Source organism: Crocodylus siamensis, chromosome 11 (assembly GCF_052110815.1).
Source record: "Crocodylus siamensis isolate JL-2025a chromosome 11, ASM5211081v1, whole genome shotgun sequence".
NCBI lineage: Eukaryota > Metazoa > Chordata > Crocodylia > Crocodylidae > Crocodylus > Crocodylus siamensis.
This window is the reverse complement of record NC_143405.1, coordinates 50,613,528-50,637,528: the sequence shown is the minus strand read 5'-3', so window position 1 is coordinate 50,637,528 and position 24,001 is coordinate 50,613,528. Positions and strand designations below refer to the sequence as shown.

At 44.2% G+C, this 24,001-nt stretch overlaps 1 protein-coding gene across 3 annotated transcripts in view; it reads left to right on the top strand.

Moving 5' to 3' along the window:
• GRIP2 (glutamate receptor interacting protein 2) overlaps positions 1 to 24,001 on the top strand; it is a 165,741-nt gene that overhangs the window by 132,546 nt on the left and 9,194 nt on the right. For all 3 annotated transcript variants that reach the window (XM_090021476.1, XM_090021480.1, XM_090021479.1), the window contains exons 18-21: positions 4,101 to 4,240; positions 6,989 to 7,165; positions 13,059 to 13,212; positions 16,793 to 16,913. In XM_090021476.1, coding sequence (XP_089877602.1) covers positions 4,101 to 4,240; positions 6,989 to 7,165; positions 13,059 to 13,212; positions 16,793 to 16,913 — 592 coding nt within the window. The remainder of the gene's footprint in view (positions 1 to 4,100; positions 4,241 to 6,988; positions 7,166 to 13,058; positions 13,213 to 16,792; positions 16,914 to 24,001) is intronic.

The window sequence follows — 24,001 nt, the reverse complement described above, 5'->3', positions numbered from 1 at the left end:
TCAGTGCAGTGGCTGCAGTGAAGACCTTAGGCCTATGTACAGGGTCACTGTACCATTAGCACCTGACCTATTAGCTTGAATATCATCCCTGAAATCTCCTTTAGATCCAGTAGTCAGTGAAGGGAAGTATTTTGTGTGCTTGGGGACAAAGAATCTCACGCAGAGTTGCTGGGCAGGAGATGAGGAGGATAACGTTGCATTTTGGCTGTTGTGCTGGGGCTGAATTGGGGTTTCAACATCAAGCTCAATTGGGATTCAGCCACTGTTAGATGAGGTAGTCTCTCACCAAACGCTGCTGATTTTTAGCTTGTAAGATGAGATAGGGTGTGTGGGTCTGAGTGTCTGATTTAAATAACTAGGATGTTTCGAGATTACTCAGCGTATGCAGTGGGGTTGACTCATACCTTGTATCTTAATTAATCTCTTCTTATTACGGATGAGCAGGAAAGCCCCTTTTCAGTATGCACTGCTCGGCAGCCTCCACTGCTTGGTGGGACACAGCACCCTCTACCGCCTGAATTGCAGAGCTCCCGCAAAAGCAAGCACAGGTCCCCAAAGCTCCTGAGCAAGGAAAGTGGACAGGTGCTAGGGATCAGGGGATACACATCCATGCATCTATTCAGTGCTTTTTCCTTCTGCAGTTAAGTGTTCAAAGGAAGTCAATGTATTATTTTCTGCTTACCTCCGACTTCCCTTTTCCACTTTGCAGGCCTCCGTTAAATGTTTCCAGCAAATGCTTTCCTTTTTACAGTAAGAAATCACTTGTGAGAGGATAAAGTAACTGCCTTCCAATGGTTATTTCTAACTGCGTATTTTAAGCTTTTTTTATTGCTGCCCATCCGTGTGGTATCTTCTCTGAAACAATAGTAGCGAAGTCCCTGGTGGACTGCTCTGGTATTTCTCCCATTGTCAGGGTAAGCCTTTCTTTGCTCTCAGACCCTGCTTCCTTCTTTTCCTCTGTACAGCATTTCTGGCTGTTCATTTTTTACCCAGAAAGGTTCACTGATGGTTGGTTGTTAGAGGACCATAGCACAGGGCAGGCCAGGGCTGCTGCAATGGTGAATTTGATCACTAGTAAAGTGACATGTCTTAAGATATAAAAGCTTTTGAGAGGAGAAATGGAATCGTGTAATGCCTTCACTGTAGCAGTCTAGTAAATGAATTGTAGAGTCATAAAGAAGTCGGGCTGGAAGGGACCTCTAGAGGTCACCTTACTCTAACCCCCTTCCGCCTGCTGCCTGAGGCAGGATCATCCCTACGCAAATCATCCCATACAAACCGTCATCTAAACTCTACAAATGGTGCCCATGCAGAGCAGCAGCACAGGTGCAGAATAAGAGATGCCATGTAGAGTTGTCAGGGTAATGTTGGATCCGTATAGGAAAGGATTAGAATGAAATTTTCCAGGAGATCAAGTGGAAATTTTTGTTCAGAGTTGTTCTGCCCTGTGTTCCCCCTTCTGGTCCTGACCTGATAAGAAGTGCTGTGAAGTCATGAGCAAGGAGAGGCACTGCTGCATCATTTTGGGGAGAGGAGTCGGGACAGGAGTGCTGGATTCCAAGTATTCTGACCTCCTGGCCTAGCCAGTAATCCATCTCACCTTCCCCTTCAGCACAGCGCCATTGGAAAGCTTCCAGGCTCTGGGAAATATCATTTAGATTTATAGAGAACTCAAAATTAGACCCAAACCTGCTTTGGCAGGAGCACAGCACGTAGCTCACGTGTGCGTGTAACAATAGAGACATTGTGACCACTTTGTGGAGCAGTTGGGAGGCAGTCGAGACTGCAACTGCAGCTGATTTCTTGGTAACCGGGAATGCAGTGTCCTCCAAGCTCTGCCATGTGTGTCAGGCTGGGTGATGAGCTGTCTGGGCTTAAAGAGCCCCAGCTTCTAGTGAATAGTTTTATCTCAACCTTGAGCATTTTTTTGTTGCTGCAGATACCTGATCTGATAGAAAACTACAGAGGATTCAGGATAATGGGGTCACTGTCAAGCAGCAGCTCTCTCCCATTATTAATCCTTGTACACATTATCAGGCCTGTCCAAGGGCGGCCACTTTCTCTTGGTAACATGATGCTTGCCTCCTGTCTAAACACAGATGCATGTGGTGAGATCTTATAGTACAGCAGCACTGTTTCCATGAGCTTCTCAGTGGCCAACTTCAAGCCAGGCCAGAAGTTGCACGTCGGCTGGCAAACTCTTAGGCAGGCGCTCCAGGTACTCTCCACTCAAATGAACAGGCCCACTTCAGAGCACTGCTAGATCCATGACCCCTGCCTACACAAATGCACCCACCAGGCCCGTGCTCTGGCAATAATCGCATCCATTTAGAGAGAGACGAGGAACAAAAGCTCTTTGGGCTGTTTTGTATATCTGCAACATTAGGTTTGATACTGGCTGCAGGAAATTGATAGTTGTGGGTTAGCTCCTGCTTGATATCCCCCTCCTTTGCACAAATGCTCAAGAGAAAGTCTACTTCAGAAGCCTCTTGGGAGGCAGGAGGGGGGAAGCCTTTGGACAGGCCCAGCCCCACACATAGGGAAACCTTTCTTGATCACTTTGAATAACTCCTCCTAGGTCTCAAAGAGAAAAACCTTGCTGTGTGTGACTGTTTTCCTCTACTGAGTCATAGCCTTGTGATTATTGTACTGTAGTTATGTTCTCCCAGTTGGGCTTGCTCCTGTTGTGGGGGAAAGAGGAAGGGGAAATTTGTTCTCATTTGCGAATCAGTGATGGATATACTTGCTAGAAGTGGTCTGTAAACATTGCAACCACTGTCAAAAAGGAAGCATTGGCTACAATATGCCACCATTAATATAAAATAAAAATGAACCATATAAATTAAACTTTTAGGCCATTTATCTCCAGATCCAGTTTGATCTATAATTTATTTGAATGACAGAAATGTTGTTCCTGAGGGCTTTCCAGTGTGATTTTCATGGAGTTCGAGTGACATCTAGTGGCCAGTTATGGAAGCATGCCTGCATTGTGAATGGGACCTTTTAGGGAGGGGGGCCATTAGCTGCTCTCTTCTGCAGGAAAGCAAAAATATTTGTTTCTACGGTAACTGTGATCAAGTATAATTTACTCAATGAATGGAAGCGACCTAGCTGAGAGGAACTGCAGCTCTGACTGGGCAATGTGATGACCCAGACTTGCAGCTTTTTCAGATTCAATTATGTGAAAATTCCTTCTAAGTGAAATTGTAAAGCTACTGGAAGAAGAACCTCCGCTTTCTTCTTTACCATTAGGAAGCCTTAATGCTATTACGTGAAGCAAGAACCAGCAAGCAGCTACAGCTAAACTGCCAGTTTTGTGACAAGTATGTTCTGAATTACCCACAATTACCAGGGTTTCCAGCCAATGCAAGTTGTTGGCAGACATGAACCAAATGTGCATCACTGGTGTAAATGAGTAATGGAATAACTGAGGCAAGAAGTGTGAGAATTGGTATGATCCCTTATCATGCCTGTAGCATGTAGTCAACAAGCTTAAATTAACAGGAGCTATTGCTTTCTGGATCTCAGAATTTAATAATGGCAAACATCACTTTGACAAGGAGTACAATTAAATTTTCTCTGGTATAAGCTTAGCAACGTGCTCTGGATTCAGTAACGTACTTGCCCTTTGTTGCTAAGTCCATGCTTAAAGTTGACTCAACTTTCTTTGCTAATTCTGAGTTCTTTTTGTGAATCTGGCACAAACACTACTGTGAACTAGTGTCAATATTGTATGCACAGATACCTGCTTAAATCATGCATACCAGGAATCCTTGTGTGGTTGTCATACAAATTTGATTTGGTTGTTTGGAGCTTTCAGTTCAGAAAGCTGAATGACAGGCATCACAATATATTTGCATTTGGCATGGTGACTGGGATATACATGCATGTAATGTCTGAAAGAGGACATTCAATTCCATGTAATGTTAGATGTTCAACTACAATGTGCTGAGCACACTCGGTGCACAAAAGAATCAGTGGTCCATACTCCGTTAAAGTCTGGTGACCATTTCTCCAGTACTTCTAGTGAGCTCTCAGTGGTCCTTATCTTGAAGGAAGACTGCTGTTTCTAAGTTTCTGACCATGTCTTTTCTCTTTAGGACTGGAGCCATTCATGTAGGTGACCGGATATTAGCTATTAATAATGTGAGCCTCAAGGGCAAGCCACTGAGTGAAGCCATCCATCTACTCCAAATGGCTGGAGAAACTGTAACACTGAAGATCAAGAAACAAACTGAAAGTAGGTGCAAGAGACTTCGCAACCCCTATTGAAAGGACACACTAGAACCAGAATAGAAAGCAAGTAATGGTATCTGCTGCTATGTTAGTATGCAGGTTTAATTTGCACAGTAGTGCTCTGTTATCTAAGGTCAAAATGTACTGCAGAGACTGTATATCCGGCCTCCAAAGGAAAGGTTGGGAGGAAATATTAGTTTTGTTGGAAAAAAAAATTACTAATAACAAAATATATATTTAAAATAAAACAATACGAGGAAACACAGTCAGTCTAAGAATCACCTCTCTTTCTCCAAATACCAACCTATGGGCATTTAAAGGAGTGTGTACCAGTCTACAACAGGAAGAAATTAGATAGAATTCCTACTTATTTATAATATGTTTTTCATAACAGCACTATAGAGCAGTGACTTCACAGTTTTCCCTGAAGGTGTTTCACCCAGCAGAAAGGGAGAATGAAGCACTTTAAAAATAGAAACATGTGGGTTTTCTTTTTGAATAAAACTATACAAATTAGCAAGAAATGCCAGGCAGTCCCTGGGGAGAAAAAGCCTGCTTCTTAATTCAGCTTTTGGAAATGAGCTAGGTTTCATGCTGGCTGTTGTCCTGTTTAAAGGTCCTAAGATCCTCTTCAAAGCCACCTGCTTTTGTTTTAGGATCTCTTCCCCAGGCTGTCTTTCCTAACTACCCCCTCCCTGCAGCTTGGCAGTCTTGCATCCTGATGCAGCACTGAAGGGAAAGGAGGCCCATCCAGGGTAGGTGGGTCACTTGTAAAAATAACTTAAGGTTTATCGTTCCTAGGCATGGGGTAATCAATCAGGGTAGGATTAAATTTTATATATATTCATATAAAACTTCTTCCCAGATGCCCCTGCCAATTTTCAGTCAAACTCAACCCTTCACAAAGTCTCATGACCTATCTCCAATCCTTCTTCTCCTCCTCCCTCTGTTAATTTTCATTTTTGTACTAAACCTTGGCACCTCCTAGACCTTCTACTTCTTCCTTCTTTCTAGTTCTTTGGGAAGTAGGAAGTGCCCAAATCTCCAAGGAAGTCTACACATGTGGGAAGTCATGTCTGGATTTGTAGGTTCAAGTTGTCTGGAGAAATAATTACGATACCCCTGTCTTACATGGCACTAGTTATGCATAAATCTCAGTGTTGTACGAATAAATTTAGTATTGTTGCCCCCAATTTGCAGATGAATCTGAGGCTTGAAGAGGGAGGTGCCTGTCTGAAAGGCAAAACTGTGGCCAGCTGAAAACTGGTCTTATGTCTGTGTATTGTCCACTATGCTCAATTTTGTAGCCCTTCTCCAAAATAAGCATTGCTTCCTGTTGCCACTTGGTGGAAGCTCTCTGTAAACCACTAACATGATTGAAGAGATGCAAGCATCAGTGAAGTTCTCATTAACCAGTAAGAATGAATCATGAGTAATTGGAATTTCAAAGTAATCTTAGGTTAAGCATGGTGAGCAATCCTATTAAAGTTTGGGAAGTGGGGACTTCTTAAGGGTGCTTAACTTTGCTTGGCAAAAGAATTTGTCCTCATTTGATGAGCACTGCACACTTGTAGAGGGGCCTCCATTCCTGCTGAAGCTCTGACCGTAGAAACCTGAGAATGGGAGGTGGGAGTGATGAAGCCCGACGGGCTGCCTAATTAATGAGGCCTTAAAATGTTCGCTACAGATAAATGGCTGTGCTAAGAAACTGATCCCATCAGTAGAGTATGCTTAATAAAAAGGCCTGTTATCTCTAAAATGAAATACAGAGGCCTCTGAGCTGGGGCATTCAGATCATAATCCAGGTTTCCATGTCTCCAAGCCCTGGTCTGGGGAAATAGTTGGATTAATTTTGTATTTACAGAAAGTAACCAAGTGTCAGCAGGGGATTGTGAAATTATACATGGGGTTTAAGGCCTTGTCTGTACCATGCTGTGCAGATTTGGCTAAAAGGTTTTAGGGGAACCTTTCTAAAATAACATAAAAATTCACTGTCTGTGTCAGCAAACTCTGTTAGACACTTGCTGCTGGAAATGGTTCTAATCCGAGTAATATGAAAACAGGTTTCCTAAGAAGTGGAAAAAGTTAGCTGTCCCTTCCAGCTTTGCAGTAATGTCACTGGAGGCGGTTTCAGTCAGTGGTGGTCTATAGTAAGCCTCAGGAGTTTGCTCAGGCTTTTGGGTTTGCTAGGGGGTGGGGTGGGAAATGTTGGTTGGCTGGTTTTGTGGTCTTCCTCTGAGACACTGGGACATTGATCACAGCTAAGATTGGGGACGTTTTAACTGAAGTGCCCTAAAACTCCTGCTGATATTAAAAACGCAGAGGTTCCTAGCTACAGAGTCTTGCTCTTCTGCTCAACATTATACTGAAGCAGATGCATATATAGAAGGGCATGTGTATATATACTCCTTTCTCAGGAAGCCTTGATGCTCTAAACAGTCTCTTAAGAAGATCTGTAAGACCCATAGTAAAAGGTGACTAGCTGGTGCCAAGTTTAGTGCCTTGGGGGATAGGAAGTTTGAAGTTCAGTGAAAATTTATTTCATAGGAGACCTGGTTTTCAAGGAATAAGGAAGGGGATATCTTCACTTTGACTTGCTCCAGTGTCTGAACATAACTCCCCGTAGCCCATCACCTAAGGAAATGTGTTTATCAGAACACATCTTCAGTTTCTGATCATCTTCATCAAGTAAAATGTATCCCACTTGTACTCGGAAAAATATGAAAGCACAAGCAATGTGTTTTGGTTCCAGAGTCCTATCCCAAGAAGTCAGGGAGCATAAATGAAGCGAGTGACCCAGAAGATGAACTGACCGACTCTCAGAAAACTAGCAAACTCTCTGAGATCTACTCCACCACGATCCCGAGTGTGGACAGTGCTATGGAATCCTGGGACGGCTCGGGCATCGATGCCGGGTATGGAAGCCAAGGTGAGTTTGTGTCCAATGGATGTGTGAGCCAAGCCAAGTATAAGGTGAGCTGTCTTAGCCTTGCCTCGAACTCACAGAGAGTCTGAGCTCTAAATAGATGTACATGACTTGTTCATCCTGGGGGGCACTGAAGCGTTGAACTACCATGGGTCATTTATGTGGACTTTCCTTAACAACTATGTGTAGAACTAAGGGGTTCAATAACTAGCCAGCATTTGGTTGAGTATCCAAGCCAGTCCTGAATTCCCAGTACTAATTCTAGTATTGTGTTGCACTTATGGTCCTGCTTTGAGCAGGGGGTTGGACCAGATGACCACCTGAGGTCCCTTCCAACCCTCATTTTCTATGATTTCTGCTCTTGCCTGAGAACCTCAAAGCATTTTACAAAGGTGACTTAATGTTGCTTCTGATTCGCAAGATGGATAAACTGAGGAAAAGAGTTTAAATGAGTTGCCTGGGGTCAAAACAGAAAATGAGTGGCAGAGTTGGAAATAGAATCCTGCTTTTGCACCGGAGGATGGGGTTTTTGCATCTGTTTAAATATTTGCCATAGCCTGTAGTAAACAAGACATTTGAAATCCATACGCTGTTCATGTAACTAGTAGCATTTTGCTTCTCTGCACAAGGAATAACTCAGTCCCTGAAGTATGACTGTAACTTCTGAATTTTCTACCCTTCACAGATACATCAGTTTCTTTCTGTATCAAGGAAAACCATATAGCTACATTAGAATTTCCCCTTAAACACTGGGCCAAAGAGTTAAACCAGCGCATAATGCAGTTGACCACCACCAGTGAGACAATGGAACAGATATCAGAGGAGAGAAGGACACAAGGGACCATGGGCAGAAATCAGTACTGGGGTTGTAAAGCAGGAGCCTTATTGAGTTTGGCTGCTTTCCTGTTTTAAACAGAGAACTCCAAAATCATTGGTGAGGGGATTTGAGTCATAGTAACAGATTTTTAATGGCCAGTAAAGCATTTGACATGGTCTCAAAACCATTAAATAGAAGCCAAGTTGGATTGGCTCAGAAGAAAAACAGTGAAAGCCAGAGTAGCATGAGGCCTGGCCTGGCCTAGCCTATGCTCCAGCAAAGCTGTGAGTATGTCTGTGTCAAAAGTCCCTGTGCACCAGCTGAACTCTGTCCTGCCAGCACAGTTACTTCAGCTTTGCTCGGGGTGTAGCAAAGCTTCATGTGGCCTCTGGGGTCCCTTTGGCTGGATGGAGCCACATGAACCTACCCAAAAGGCCTATGCACGTATGTGCTCTGTCGCTTTGGTGGTGAAAGCCACTGTCTGCTGCCTCAAGCTCTGGCAACAGAGCATGGTAAGAGTAGACACAGCCTGAGAACAGCCAGTTGGGTAATGGGATGTTATAGGCGTGAGCTTCCCTCCCACCTCAATGAGCTGAGAAAGGAGCCGGACAGAGCCACACCAACATGTTGATGCTGGAGGGACTGATTCTGGGTCTGTGCTCCATTAGTTTGAACCATTGCTCTTGTTTGTTATGAGAGCATGAGGAAAACAACCAGGATGGCAGCCTTCAGAGGAGCCCCTTGGCCCCCAAAATAGTGCAGTTTATACGTCTGTCAAATTGGAACTTAGCACTTTATCTGTAAAGCAAAACCAAGCAACTGCAAACCAAGGGACAAGGAGTTCTGCTCATATGTCTGTGCCCCTAAAAGGGAACTTGGCTGCAAGGCTTTTGTGCTCCTTGTGTGCTTATAATACATTGTATCGTGTGGTACTGACCTGGCTGAAGTGAGCGAGGAACGCTGAGAGATGCAGAGGGATGCTTTGAAGTAAGCGCTTGCTAAACAGTCTGGTTGGCAGATGCATGGGATTTAGTAACAGTAAAGAGCATCTCCTTGCACACAGTGCAGGCGGTGAGCAGGCTTGCTCATGCCCGGGGCGCTGGGGTAATGTTATGAGGGGTAGCTGCACGGCGCACTCTGCAGATTCAAATAAACATCCTGTGTGTTTCAGCTCCACATGCCATTCAAAGCTGTTAAATGGACAAAATAAATCCTCCGGGAGAAGCATATGGGCAAGCTGGTGGCAGCCGACTGTGCTGCAACCGTATCACAAGGGGGCACCACTGCTGAAAGAAAGACCTTTTTGTGTGTGGGGCTGAATAGAGGGAGACGGCTCTGTTGATGCCACCTGCGTGAGAGCCAGATACATCCATGTGTTTCCCTCCACAGCCCTGGGAAATGCAGCCCCCTACCAGCATAGGGGTTTGAGTAGGAAGACCCTGTTGTTCTGACGCGGTGATGTTCTCAGTTGTTGTAAGACCCTGGCAAGCTTGTTTCAGAACAGCCTAACCTTTCTGCACACGGAGACCGCTCAGCTGCAGAAAATAATGGACCATGGCATTTTCTTAGAAAATGCTGGCATTGTCTCTGGGTATTTCCATTGCTCTTGGCTGCTTGGGAGGTCAAGTCTCCTCTAATTATGTGTTTCTCTGCTACCTCTTCCTGTTCACTTGGCAAAGCATGTATGGCTTGTAGTGTGCAAGTTTTCTTGGAAAGGCTCTGAGGCTTTCCCTGAAACATTGAATAGACAGGGGGCAGAGGAGGTGGGTGGGGAATACAAAATCTGTTTATTTCATTGTGGACAGCATTTGAATTGCTAAGTAATGCTGTGTTTGGAAAAATCTGTCTGTGCCACTTTGGCCCATTTGAGACCTGCGGTGTGTTGATACTTACTGGTGCATCCTAACTGTGTACCTGAAATAATGTACTGTGGTGTCAAAATAAATGTTCCTGGTTAAAGGAACAGGGGATATTCTTCTATTGTCATTCTCATGATGTGAAGGGAAGTGGGATATATGCTTATTATGTACATATGAGACCAGATCGCTTTGAGCTAGCACAATGCACTTTTACTGCTCTGTGCGTGTGTGTGTGTGTGTGTCTGTCCACCATTACATTATATATTGTCATATGTAATACACTATATCTCCTAGTACTTGCCATTGTCAGAAACAAGATCCTGGGCTATATGGACCCTCAGTCTAACCCAGTATGGCAGTTATCATATAATACATTTCCTTAGACTGCCTCCTGACCTTTGGGTCCCAGTCCTGCCACGATCTCTTTGCAGGAGCAGAACTGTGGCACTTGTTGCTGGATCTGAGTTTGGTCTCTCCACAGAAAGGTTCACATTTCTGCCACAAATTTTCCCTGAGCTTGGAGATTTTCTTGGTACCAGCCAGGGTACCATGATTATACTCCTCTGTAGGAAAGTATTCTCTTGTTTCATGTACAGGGACCTATTCAATAAGAAAGGAACCCTATTTGGACTATAGCAACTGGATATTTATTCAGAGCACCAGGGCCAGATTAACCCTTTGGTTGGGCTCTAGGCAAACTTGTGGGCTCTGGGCCAGTTGAGACCCCCCTGTCCCACCCTGGTGCTGCCGTCTGCAGGGAGTGGGGCTTGGAGCCACTGCTAGGAAGCAGCCGCTGTGGTAGTGAGGCCAGCGGAGGGGAAGGGAAGGGTGGTGGACGGGGCCATTCTCCCCGCAGGAATAGCCCTAGGCATGAGCCTAGTTTTCCTATGGATTAATCCGGACCTGCAGAGCACTGCTTTTAGTCATGCATGTACTTGCTCTCCATGCTATTGTCCTAGAAGCTCCAGGTGAACCCTCCCACAACTCCCATTATAACCTGCAGGTTCCCTGCAGATTGTTACCCTACTTGCACCGAGGGAATTTAAGTTATTGGGATGCTATTCCAAATTCTTGTCTCTTAGCCTCTATCTGCTGTCTTGCAGGAAACTGGGACAGTTAAGACGATAGAATTTCCAGAGCTGCCTAACAAGAATTGAGCATCCAAATCCCTTTAAAACTGAAGAGGGGATTGTGTGCTAAAATCTCTTAGGCAGAGAGGGATATCGTAGCTCTAATTTCCATACAGAATTTGCTGTCTTTGAGAACGGTGTCTGCCAAGTACAAAGTGTCACCTGGCATAAGTCCAGCGTGTGCTGCTGTCTGTTACAGAACAGTAAATGGGCTCTTATTAAAAGTTTTTATCTTGCTGACATCAGCAATCCTGTACATGGATCAGTCCCAGGAGTCATTTAAGTTTATACTGATGTGTTTTTGCAACTGGACATGCGGACTTCCCTTCTGAGGGGAAGCCCTATGCACTTTGTTTTCAAAGCTGTATGGATATGGGGGAGGAAGGGGGGGTTTCTTTCAGGATACGTTGGATAACACTACAGAAGAAAGAGACTTGGGGGTCATCATTGACCACAAGATGAACATGAGCCTGCAATGCGATGCTGCGGCTAGTAAAGCGACCAAAATGTTGGCTTGCATCCATAGATGCTTCTCGAGCAAATCCTGGGACGTCATTCTCCCCTTGTACTCAGCCTTGGTGAGGCCGCAGCTGGAGTACTGCGTCCAGTTTTGGGCTCCACAATTCAAAAAGGATGTGGAGAAGCTTGAGAGAGTCCAGAGAGAGCCACGCGCATGATCAGAGGTCAGGAAAACAGATCTTACGATGACAGGCTGAGAGCCATGGGACTCTTTAGCCTGGAAAAGCGCAGGCTCAGGGGTAATCTGATGGCCACCTATAAGTTTATCAGGGGTGACCACCAGGATCTGGGGGAACGTTTGTTCACCAGAGCGCCCCAAGGGATGACTAGGTCGAACAGTCACAAACTCCTGCAAGACCGTTTCAGGCTGGACATAAGGAAGAATTTCTTTACTGTCTGAGCCCCCAAGGTCTGGAGCAGCCTGCCATCAGAGGTGGTTCAAGCACCTACATTGAACACCTTCAAGAGTAAATTGGATGCTTATCTTGCTGGGATCCTATGACCCCAGCTGACTTCCTGCCCTTTGGGCAGGGGGCTGGACTCGATGATCTCCCAAGGTCCTTTCCATCCCTGATGTCTATGAAATCTATGAAATTGTGGGGGGAAGTCAGTCGTACCCATGCCCATTAGAAACAGCAAACTTTACAAAATATGCAAAGACTTGATGGCTCTGTAGGATTCAGAAATTTGACCAATGGTTTTTTGCTTTGTCTGGCTTTGATCTGTATGATTTTCCATCTGATAGTTCAAAGGCACTTGGGTTTGTTCTATATATTTTTTTACTAAGAGAACTGAAAGTTAGCAAATGAGCCAGAGAGTCAAAAATGTCAGTCACTGTGACTGCTGTTTAACCCCCAGAAGAGCTTGCTCCAAAAAAGGAGCAGTGCTGATTGGTAGGGTAATGGCAGGGTGTCCCCACCATGCAGGCTCTCCTGGGGCCATATCAACTAGTTTGGTTTACTTAGTATCTAAAAAAGTACTAAAAACGTATATTGAAATGAAGGGGAAACCCTCCCTTCCCACCATTGCAGTTATCCATTTGATCCGCTGCAGAACACAAGCAAAAAGGTTTCATTGCCTGATTGCTGCATAAAAGGCCTGATGCAAAGCCCATTGTACTCAGTAGAAAGACTCCTGGCTTCACTGGGCTTTGATTTGGATTTAAACCAATGTGTTCTGTTTGAGCTGAAAGACATCTGAACTTGATTTAAAGACTTCAAATGACTGAGAAACCACCATACTTCTAGGTGAGTTGTATTAATAGCTAATTAACCTCATAAAATTGTAGTTTAATTTTAGCACAAATTTGTCATACTTTGACTTCCCTTTAGCTATTTGACCTCATCAGACCTTAGAATCTCGCATGCGTTACCCCTGGCTAGTGGGTTTTTAGTTGATGGCGTCACTACTGAAAGGCTTGGTTTCAGTACAACTGTAGTGTGGTAAATTCTTCTGAGAACAAATTCAGTTCTGGGACAAAAAGGCAATCATTGTTCTGGATCTAATACATCATTATGGTTTTCTGAGAAAGTAATGTATTCTTCTTTCTTCCACCCTTCCCCATTTCCTAGGTACGTACATACCACAAGCAGCTGGTATTGCCCTACATCCACATGAGTGGAGACATAGCAGGCAGAAGAACAGCACTCCTCCTGGGGATCCCAGGAAGAATTATCCCTATATGGATGGGAGCTTCGGTGAAGATGACTGGGACAAACCTAGCAGGTATGTAGGGGCTGAAGAAAGCAGGGAGGTGAGTGTTCGTGTGTGTGCACATGCATGCTGACAGGTTTTGATCGTATATTAATTGCAAGAAGTTGGGGGATGCATGCAAGTAGGAGGAACCATTTGCTCAGGGGTGAGGAGTGGGCAGAACATCAATTTACAACTACAACAGTAGGATAGTTCACATGGACACTTCATTTGTATTGTAATAATCAAGAGTGCAGATTGAATGCATAGGCAACTATATTGCAATTGTGGAGAGACAAAGCAGTGATTCCACTTTAAGAAGTGAGGGGGGACTTCTCACTTGTGATCTCATGTCTGTTGATCTCTTGTATATATTTTGTCTGCTCTTGTCCTACATTAAGTGAGATCAAATGGGAACAACCAACACAGGTATGAACAGCTGCTAAATGACAAAGGGTTAGTTTCCACTTATCATAGCATGATGATCACACAATACAGTTACGACAGATCAGTGTGAAATGTGGTAATTTCCCCAAAACACATACACTTTTCTATTACTATACCTGTACTGTCTCATCATAGTCATGTACAGTGTTGACTTGGGTACCATGGTGACAGCCTACAGTTTTAATTCAGCCTATTTATGCCAACCTATCTACTACCTCAAATGTACTGTCTAAATTGAGTCTGTCATTGTGTGTGTGTGTCTGTGTGTGTTTAGGAATAGGATGAGGGATGTCTGTAACAGTTTGCAAACACATCTTATATTTCAGTTAGGCATTTTATAAAGACCTGTGGCATATTGGTAATTTATCTGACATATGTAATACCTAGGCTTTGAATAAGTTTATGTACCATGAAATCTCCCCCTATGACAGGCATTGGCAGAGTGCCTCTTAAGCGCAAGGCAATTTTAGGGTGGCATTAAACAATGAAACCATCGTAAAGAACAGATAAAATACCTGAGAGGTGGGTCCTCATTATAAGTTGAACAAATTTTTGCTGCAAACAACTGAAGCAACTAAGATAACATGTTACTTGTCAGAGGTGACCTTTACTGCTGGTCACGCTGCACTTGCTGATGAAAGGATAACCAAGTAGTACGCTTACAACCTTGCATCTGCTGGAAATTATGGTCTGATGCTTTCTCTTGCTCACCTTGATCTGTGCCTTCTACCACTGCATAGCCCCACTGTCAAAAAAAAAAACAGAAACAAAAGTCAAGGCGACCTAGTGGGGCTGAACTGAAACCGTCAGTTTAGAAAGGCTTTTACATAAAGGATTCTGGGTTGGCTGTGGAGGGGAAGGTTATAGCCATCCTTCACTTCTACCACTGCAAATCACTCCTACTTGTTCCTCTACCCACACAAGGTTGCTAGGAAGTTCCTCACAGCCCTTCTATGAGGGAGACCCAGGGGTGACCCCTTGCATGTCCAGCAGCGAGGTGCGTTTATTTTGTGACTAATCCTACCCTTGACATCCTCCAAAATCCCCATAGTTCTGTGTGTCGTGTTGTTGGGTTGTTTTTTTTTTAATTTTTGTTTGTCAAAACAAAAATATGAGAACATCTCATGGCCATTTCCACCTATTGAAAAGGAATAAAACTGGAAGGAAACTGATACTCCTTTTGGTCCCCATCAAGAAGAGCCAACTTCAAAGAGGTCACCTATTGTTAATGGCTTCCCACAGGAAGCCTCTTGCCAGCTGTAATCTGAGCTCTTAAAGCCCTGCGTATTTTGACTGAGAGCCTTGGAAAACAGGCAATGATGTTCAAGCCATGACTGATTGTACCAGATCCTCTCATTACAAGAGAAAAAATTATTCTCTCATCCCTGTTACTTTCATAGAAGACTCTGCTGCTACAGTTGTAAGAGCCCCATGTTCATCCATATAGAGTCCTGAATGCATTTTTAATAATGAGATGTTTGACTTCCTGATTCAAGAGACAAGGAACTTTAATGACTACATCTCTCTCACTGGACACCTTACAGGAAAGGATGGAAGGAAAGAAAGAAATGCAAAATTTGAGTCTTGAGCATTGTGATAGCAAGTAACCTTAATATAAAGGAGATTTTGTGTTGATAACATCCATTTTTATCTGCCTAGCACAATAAACTAAAGGCTTGAGTTGAAAGCTGATACCCAAATAACTGCATGTGCTGAAAATCCCTGCAGTCCTGATTGTGCAAAAAAATTGCTTGTGTGCTTGAATTTCTGTACTGTGAGTAGTCCTGTTGAACCCAGTGGGCCTACTCAAAGTATGCCATATTATGCATGTGCATAAAGCTTTGTAGGACCTGGGCCTGAATTCGTATGAAGATAGGGGCTCTTTCAATCACTCAGTTGAACACAAGCAACCACTTTTTCATTTGTGCTCAAATAAAATAATATTTAACTTATGCTCAATAGCACTGAGACAGGCCTCTCTTCTCAGCTAAAACATATTCAGTCCAGCATATGCATTGTTTCAAGACACTGTAATGATAAAACTTTATGTTTAAGTATTTACTAATCATATGGGTAGCAGCTGCTCTAGGACAGCTCTAGTGGCACTGATGACCTGGGGGCTGTTGTACTGACTCTTTCTTTAGGCATTTTTGTAATGAATTGTTGGCTTACAGAAGACTTCCTTAAAGACCACATAACACTAGACCAAGCGCTTTGTTATAGGCACTGTTTTACACAATGCCTCCTTGTGCTACTGTAATCCAAACAATAATACCAAGAATTTCCTGGGCATTAATTTCCCAAGTCATTTTGGAGGATATCCATGCATTTAATTGCCAGTTGCCTCACAGGTCTATCAGAGTTAAGCCTCCTGCCTTACTCCTAGAGACACGAACGCTGCATTTGTGAGGAGATCCAGTGTATACATAATAGTCAATACTGGTAGAACTGGTATAATCTTCTAAATGGGTGCCTAACTACTCAATGGGCTGCTATAAGTCCAATGATTGTTGCATAGGAGTGGGAGTGTCCTAATTGTACCACCACCCTCTCTACTATCAAAGTTAACAGAATGAAATTGGGGTTTCATAGGGGTTGTACTCTAAAGCTCACTATACAGTTGATTGCAATGTTATGTACTTGGCCAGTCTAGGGCAATCATTTTTATATACATCTTCTTACATTATTTACACTCACAGAAACCTAATGTATTTCTCATTTTCTCACCATGTCTGTTACCCTCTGTGTTTTTCTCTCTTCTCAGGTGTTCTGTGTCTCAGATCTGAACTCTGTCCCATCAGCCTTTGTACTAACAGTCTCTGAGGCTCCTGGTTTACCCATAATGCATCCTTTTTCTTTCACTTCTCTATTTCACCAAAACGTCTTCCTAAACCTACAATCTTCCTACAGGCATTTTTATTTACCCTTTTGAACTTGACATTACTACACCAACTTAATTCTTCCTTTGAAAGACTCTTGCCCTGTTAGTAAGTGCATGGAGGTTTTATATTTGGACTCCTTTGCCCGAAAAGTTCATGTTGTTTGCGTTTGTATATGAAGACTCTTCAAGTCTCTGCTTTTACTGGTGAGCCACTTGCTCTAGCCTTGCGGCTTTCATCCTGCTGCAGAAGAGTGCTGACCATTTTTGGTTCCTACGTTACAACAGATATCCCAACCGCCAAAACGGCCTTGAGACCACACACGAGGATAGTTTTTGGCGTGTTTTTGGAGAAGCTTTGGAGGACTTGGAAACATGCGGCCAGTCTGAACTTTTGAGGGAGATTGAGGTAAATCGACTTTCTCACTAACCGTTTCATTCTCATTAGGTGTCTTAAGTCACTGGCTTCCTACTCCCAGAATTGGCAGCTATATCCTCCTGTGACAGTGGTGTTGGGAAGGGATTCTGTTTAATTAAGCATTTGATCCTTTGGTTTGTTTGTGCAAAGAGGTGAGTAAAGTTCACTGGCTAATAGTCTACACTCAAGTTTTCTCTCAGTGTCAAATACTCACAGTAACTTTTCTTTCTCTTTTTGCTACCTGACTAGCTTTAGAGCTGACCAGACTGCTTCCACAGAACTATTTTTACATTTTCCCTATGAAATGGCAAATGATTTTTTGAGAATTCAGTTTGCTTATGATTTTTGAGGTCTATCAAGTACCTAAAAAGGGTCCAAAAATCCTAGGTACAGAATATTTGGGTTATTTTAGCTGTTGTTGGGTCCAGCACACGTCTTTTGCATAGATGTCACCATCCCTAATGCCCATTCAGTAGGTTGGATAAGTGGAAGGTTTCAATCCACCCCTCCCCATGGAAAATCTGAGGAAACATTCATGTTATGGAGAAGTAAAGGTGTTTCCTTTCCTCACAAGCTCCTCTCTTTCCTTTTTTCCACAATGCTTTGGAAGTTATGCTACTGGGTTTGTTTATGGGGTTTGGCAGCTTGGAATTTAAAGCTTTGCCTTGGAAGTGATGCACAAAAACACTCTACAGAAACCCTTTCTGACACAAAACAGTTGATGTACAGTAAGGAACATTTCTGTTTGAGTAGGCTGCGAGAGGGGACATGCCATCTTCCCCATCCTCTACCTGGCAGCGGAGGTGGCTTCATTCCAGTTTGTGCAGGTGGACCACATGGAGTAAGGTGCGCATAGATCATGGGTCTGATACCCCACCCCGGGGCTGAATAGGCAGTACAGCAATAGGGAAAGCAGGAGACAAATTGTAGTTTAGTTGTAGTTTTCTTCCCAGGCTGCTCCAGGACAATACCACACTATTTCCTCAAAGGAGATCATAAAGAGATTTTTGTGGCTTATGTTCAGTCCCACTGGAAGTGGCAGAAACAGTCCTGTTTACTTCATTGAACGTAGAAGCAGGTCCTGGAGAAGTGTTCTTGTGCAATAGGGTTTTAATAAGGCAGACTTCATCTGAGGATCATATCTCCATCGTAGATGTAATGTGTATCTTCACCCTGGTGTACTTAGACCACACTAAATCTGTGGCGTGTTAAACAGTGTTAAAGTTAGAACGTGCTGGGAGCAATCACACATTAAGGATTAATATTGCTTCTTGCCTGCACAGCTCTGACTTGCCACTAGACGGTTGGCGAGCAAGGGCATGGCTAGGAGCCAAGACACCTGGGGTGTGTCCACACGAGCATGCATGTGCAGTAGGTGGCACCACACATGTCATACACCACACATGCAGGCATTCCCCATGCTGCTAATTTGCACCATGGGAATGGATTTTGATACCAGAAGGTGCCTGTGTCAAAAAAAACCCTACAGCAGGAAAGAGCAGGTTGGCACACATGGCAGCAGTGTACCCTTCCCAAAACTGGAGCCTGGCCAACCAGAGCCATGCTCCAGTTGCTGGCCAGGCTCCCTGCCACTGCTGGAGCCCCAGGAGGTCTCCAGGACCCCAGGTAAGGCTGCAGGGGCCAGCCCAGGTGCTGGCCCCAGCCTCCCCTACCCTACTCAGGGCAACATGCCATGTGCAAGAGCACACGTGGACAGGTGCTCCCTGGGGACAAGTAGCAGTGGCACATGTTATGCTGCTACTGTTTGTCCTCAGGGAAATGCATGTGCCTGCATGTCTGGATCCAGCCCTGGAATCTGTCCCTGCTGGGTGGGGCGGTAGAAAAGCTGGGAGCAGTGCATCCTGGGATGCTGTATAACTGCAGATTTTTATCTCCATGTAGCAGATTAAAGTTACCGTAGCATGATCTAGGTAGTATGGCCCATAATTAACCATCACCTGAAGTGGCATAATTTTGAGGTGCTTGGAGAGCGCTAAGCATAAGTTAATGAGCTTTAATGTGGTTATGCTCATGTTTTAAGTGCCCTTAGTATGGTCTGAGGGCAACATGTAACTTCATCCTAAATTTCAGTGCAGAGCTGTGCAGACAAGAAGCAATATTAATCCTTAATGTGTGATTGCTCCCAGCACGTTCTAACTTTAACACTGTTTAACATGTAAAATACCCATTGTAAAGGCTTCAGCCTCAAACCCAGTATCAAGATCTCTCCATTGTCTCTTTCCATGTCTTTCTTTCTTCTCCTTGTAGGTTCTTTTAAACAGTTAGTTTGCTGGAGCTTTAAAATAAAAGATGATTTCAAACCTCACTCAAGTGGAGCAGATGCAAAAGAGCTGGTTTACCTTTATTCTAGCTATAAAGATATTTGGCAAATTTGATCCTTAACAGTTAAGGGTGGGAGACATAGATGAAATTAGGTGTGCTCAAGCAAGAATTGCAGTGCATTTATCAAGTAGCTTTGGTTTTTGGGGTTTGTTTTTTTTAAAAGGCAGATTTTTTTTTAAAGGAAATAAATTTTACAATCATTGATCTCTTGGATATGAACATACTTTAGCAATGCAGGCAGCTGGAATGTAAACCTTTCAAAACTATTATAACCTACTTTAAAAAAAAATCAAAATGATTGTCGCTGAAAGTATGAATGTTATTTTCTCCCTGCTGATGTGCTACCATAAATATGCAAACATATTTGGCTTGTGAGGAACGTCTGTGCAGGGGATATATTTATATCTTCAATGTATTTGCAGCACACTGAGCTAGCTTAGAGCAGCCCCAGGCTGGCAGCATGACCCTGGGGTCTCCTGCAAGCCATAACAGCTCCAACCCAGCTCAGCATGCTGTGGTTCCAGGTGCACATGCAAATGGTGCTCCCAGAGCAATAAACTCTGGAGTGTATTGCTTTGCAGTAATATGCATGTGTAGATACACTTTGTTTGAGTTTTTTGTTTGTCCTCACTGTCAGATGACCTACTGTTGCCTCACAGTTAAAGCAGTTATACCTGATGTAGGAACATATGTTTTGGTGCTGAAAGTACTGGGTCCAATACTCGACCAGTGACAGGATGGGTGGGTTTGGGAGGGAGAGGGGGGAACGACAAAATGGTGGATCCAGCCGGTGGCCAGACTCCATTTCCCAGCAGCCCCTGCCGGCATCACTGTGGCAGGTTTCCATGGAGACCCTAGGAGCAGTTGTGCCGTGACAGTGCACAGCCAGGGCTTCCATGAAGACTGGCCCCAGCAGCACTGGCAGGGCACGCGGCTGGGCGGGGAGCTGCTTTGGGGCTCGGATCGTGCAGTGATGACTGTGGTCTGGAGCTGGGACAGAGCTATGATCCACTGCCTGAACGCCCCTGCCCAGGGCATTGGAGCTCCCCACCACACTGTCACTGCCGCAAGATCCCAGCCCTGGATCAGCTCCCCACTCAGCCACGCATCCCACCAGCGCAGCTACGGCTAGTATCTATGGAAACCCTGGCCCTCTGTCATGGCCCACTGATCCTGGGGTCTCCATGGTAGCCAACCACAGTGACATAGGCAGGGGCTGCTGGGAAATGGAGTCCGCCATGGGCCCCACCTGGTCCACGGGCCGGACTTTGCATGCCCCTGTTTTAGACCATGCAGAAGCTCAACTGCCATAGCCTTGTTAATATTCAGTAGCAACCTGGAAACATGGCTCCAGGCATCAATTATTTTCCTGTACAGCAGTACTGTATCAGCAGAGCCTAGTAACCAACATGGCAGGTATTTAAGCACAATTAAAAATAACTACAGTATCATCTGGTTTGTATCCCCCATAGTAAACTTACGTGTAGCAAGGTAATTCTGCTAGCACTTCTTTCCTCCTTTCTGTTTGTCCACATTGCAGTCAAGGTGTGACTGCAGTCCTCAAGAACGTATCCGAGCAGCCAGCTTTAAAGTAGCTGCCTTGGGTACTGATAGCAGTGTGCCCACAGTAGCATGAAGCACAGCTATGCCACATAAGTATTGACACAGCATCTTAGGCACTTTTTGCCTCCTGCCTCTGCATAAGTTTCTGTGAAACCACAGTTTCCTTTTTTGAAATGCAGTGTTGTGCGGAGATGCCTGAGCTTGCTTTGGACAGGCTGCAGCTGTTACTGTTTCTAGTGTCTATGCTAGTGCATTTGTGTTTGCACAGGCCTGCTTTGGGCCATGTAGATCAACTTGCCCTTTAGTTGCAGGGTTCCCTCCTTTTTTAGAGAGCCTTAAAGTTTGCTAAATGCCTGCCATTGGGACACACCACTCTAAAATAATGAAGGATTATTCTGGTGAGACAGAATTGTGAAAGCCTGGTTTTGTAGGTCAATATACTGTCTTCATTTTACAAGTGGGTAAACTGAGGCATAGGTTACATCCCACAGGAGTGTGTGGCTAGTCCAGGAATATTTGGATGACCTAAGTTCCAGTCTTGTGCTTTAACCACTCAAATATAACTCTCAGCAAAACCCCCTTAAGGGTCAAGGCCCATCTCCCTTCTCAAGTTCATGATCCTTTCATAGGCTCAGCTGTCGTACCTTTTGCCTTTGTGGCTTTGCATCTGTCTGTACACTGCAGCATTCCTTCCCTTTGGTTGTGGTGTCAGCCCTGAACATTACTGGTGCTGGTATAAAAGTAATACCTACCGGTCCCAACCAGGACCAGAACCCTGTTATACTGAGCTTGGAAGATGGTCCCTGAGCCAAAGGTGCTTAAAGCCTAGCTAGGTGAGACTGATAAAGACTGAAAAAGGAAACAGGTGCATGGATAAAACAGGTGTCTGAGATCACACAGTAAGTCGGCAGCTGACCCAAGATTAGAAGTCTTATCTCGAACACTCAGTCTGTGGCCCCATCCACTAGATTGGCTGCTGCTTAAAAATACATTTCATTCATGTTTTATGATTCTGAACCACCAGAGCACTGCTTTTTGGTAGTGCAAGAAAATCCCTTATTTTTCATCTGTGGAACAGCCAAGCCTATGAGGACACCAATGCATTCTCTCTTCAAATGCCCTAGTAACCTCTCCTTTGCTGTCTTGCTACTAGAATATTTGTGGCATTTCATTAACAGTGTCTTCTGGTACCTCTCAACAGGTCAAGTTGAACAGGTTACTACTGAACTTTGCTCCACCACTTGAAGGATGTTTCTTTGCTTTGGTAATGAGAATTGGTGTTTCTTCACCTTTCTTGCTCAGCAGCATTGCCTCTTCTGTTCCCAAGTTGGATTTAATCAGCAATTTTGTGAAATAACCATCTCCTCATTTGAGCCTGTGCTCCTCTCTTTGCAAAAGTTACTTGCTTCTCCTAGTAATGAGGCAGAGCACTGTTTCCTTTCTGCCATCCCTAAGTTCCTTGCCAATTTAAAATAAAACTGAACAAAAAGGACTTGGATTGTCTACTAGCAAATAAGAGATGGCCCCTATTGCTGCCTCTTAAAATGATGCAACTCATATCCCGTTGGTAGTGACATCAGGAAAGAGGCTCAAGCTTGAACTCTCCTTTCTGTCACAGGTTGCCTCTGCTTGCCTTGAGCAAGTCAGCTGGGTAAGATTTTCAAATGGGTCAGAGTCCTGTTTTTCAGAAGCAGCTTCAGCATTTAGAAGCCAAAGGCCTATTGACTTCCAGTGTGATTTATGAGCTGCGTGTAGATACCTACCCACCTCGAAAGGTCTTGCCCTTGGCTTCAAAATGCCTGCTAATATGTCTACACTGTTCCTGGCATTCTCAGGGGGAAAGACTGCCGACCTACTCTTGAGTCACATGCATCAAACCCAGAAATGTGGCAGTGAAGCTACTCTAGAGATGCCTCTGTGGCCACTGTTTAAACCTCTGTCTCTGGCATGCTTTGAAACCCTCTGCAGGAGATGGCCTTACAGTGCCCTCGCGATCCCGTTTCTGTGTATGACTTGTAGAAGCAGGAGAGGAGTCCTCTTGGTGAGCACTAGGTGCTCAGTGAAGGCACACATCTGAAATCATTTTTGACCATGGGATTTAGGTTCCTAAGTCACTGATTACCAAAGATCTTTCACGATGGATAGCAGGTTTTTCATTTTGCCTAGCTGCTTGCAGGTGAATGCTTCACACACCAGACAGTGAAGGTGCTAAGGAATTTGAAACACATAAGGCCTCCATTGTCCAACCCAGTTCAGAAAATGGGGGTGTTGTAGACACATTTCACATAGTCACTAGGATCCACAAGTTTATTCTCCCTTCTTCCAAACCAAAGCATACTTGAGCAGGCAGGTTTTGATTAGAGGTTTAATCACATGACACTTTTGCCATGCGTGTGACAGATTGCTCCTTGACTTGCCTTCTTTAACAACTGCTGAGCTTTGCTCCCTGCTTTCTACCTTTTTCATTTCCTTTCCTGTGTCTTTTGACATTTGAGTGAACTGTTTGACCTTCACAGCCTGACCCCTGAAATTAAAGTTTTCATTACTAATTTAAATAGGCCACATGACTGGGAGCCAGCTGGGGTCCTATAGATTGAATTCTTGACTCATTCCTTAGCTTTGATCAATATAATCCCTTTAATGAAAAACATCACCCGACAGAATGAAATCTACTTAGCATCCACTTAAAGATGCCTCTGTCAAGTGTGACCGGTGCTAAATGCTATTTGATTTTATACTTTTAAGTTGGTTTTGATTTAGCTTTGCTAACTGGAGACTCCCATGTACTAACTGATAAAAATCCTAATTTCTTTTACTTAAAGAGCCATCATGAAATATATGCTGGGAAGGCAAAAGTAACATGCCAAACTCCTTGAGCAATGTTGTAGGGAGGGAATGTATTATCCCACGGCAGGGAACTGAAGACACAGTACAAAAGGAGTAGACTTGCATACAGTCCTGGCTAGCCCTTCAAAAAGCATATAGCATGTGTTGACGCAGGGATTGCCTCGTATTGCTAGTGCTTCCAGAGTCCATGGTTGAATCTCTTAGACATGCTCCCTCTTGAATATTAGCACTATTAGTAGGTTTTTGTTGATGAGTTTTGTCCTTTTGCATTTAAGGCGTACTGATCTAGGAATAATAAGCCTGGAATGGACCGCCCAAGGCACAAA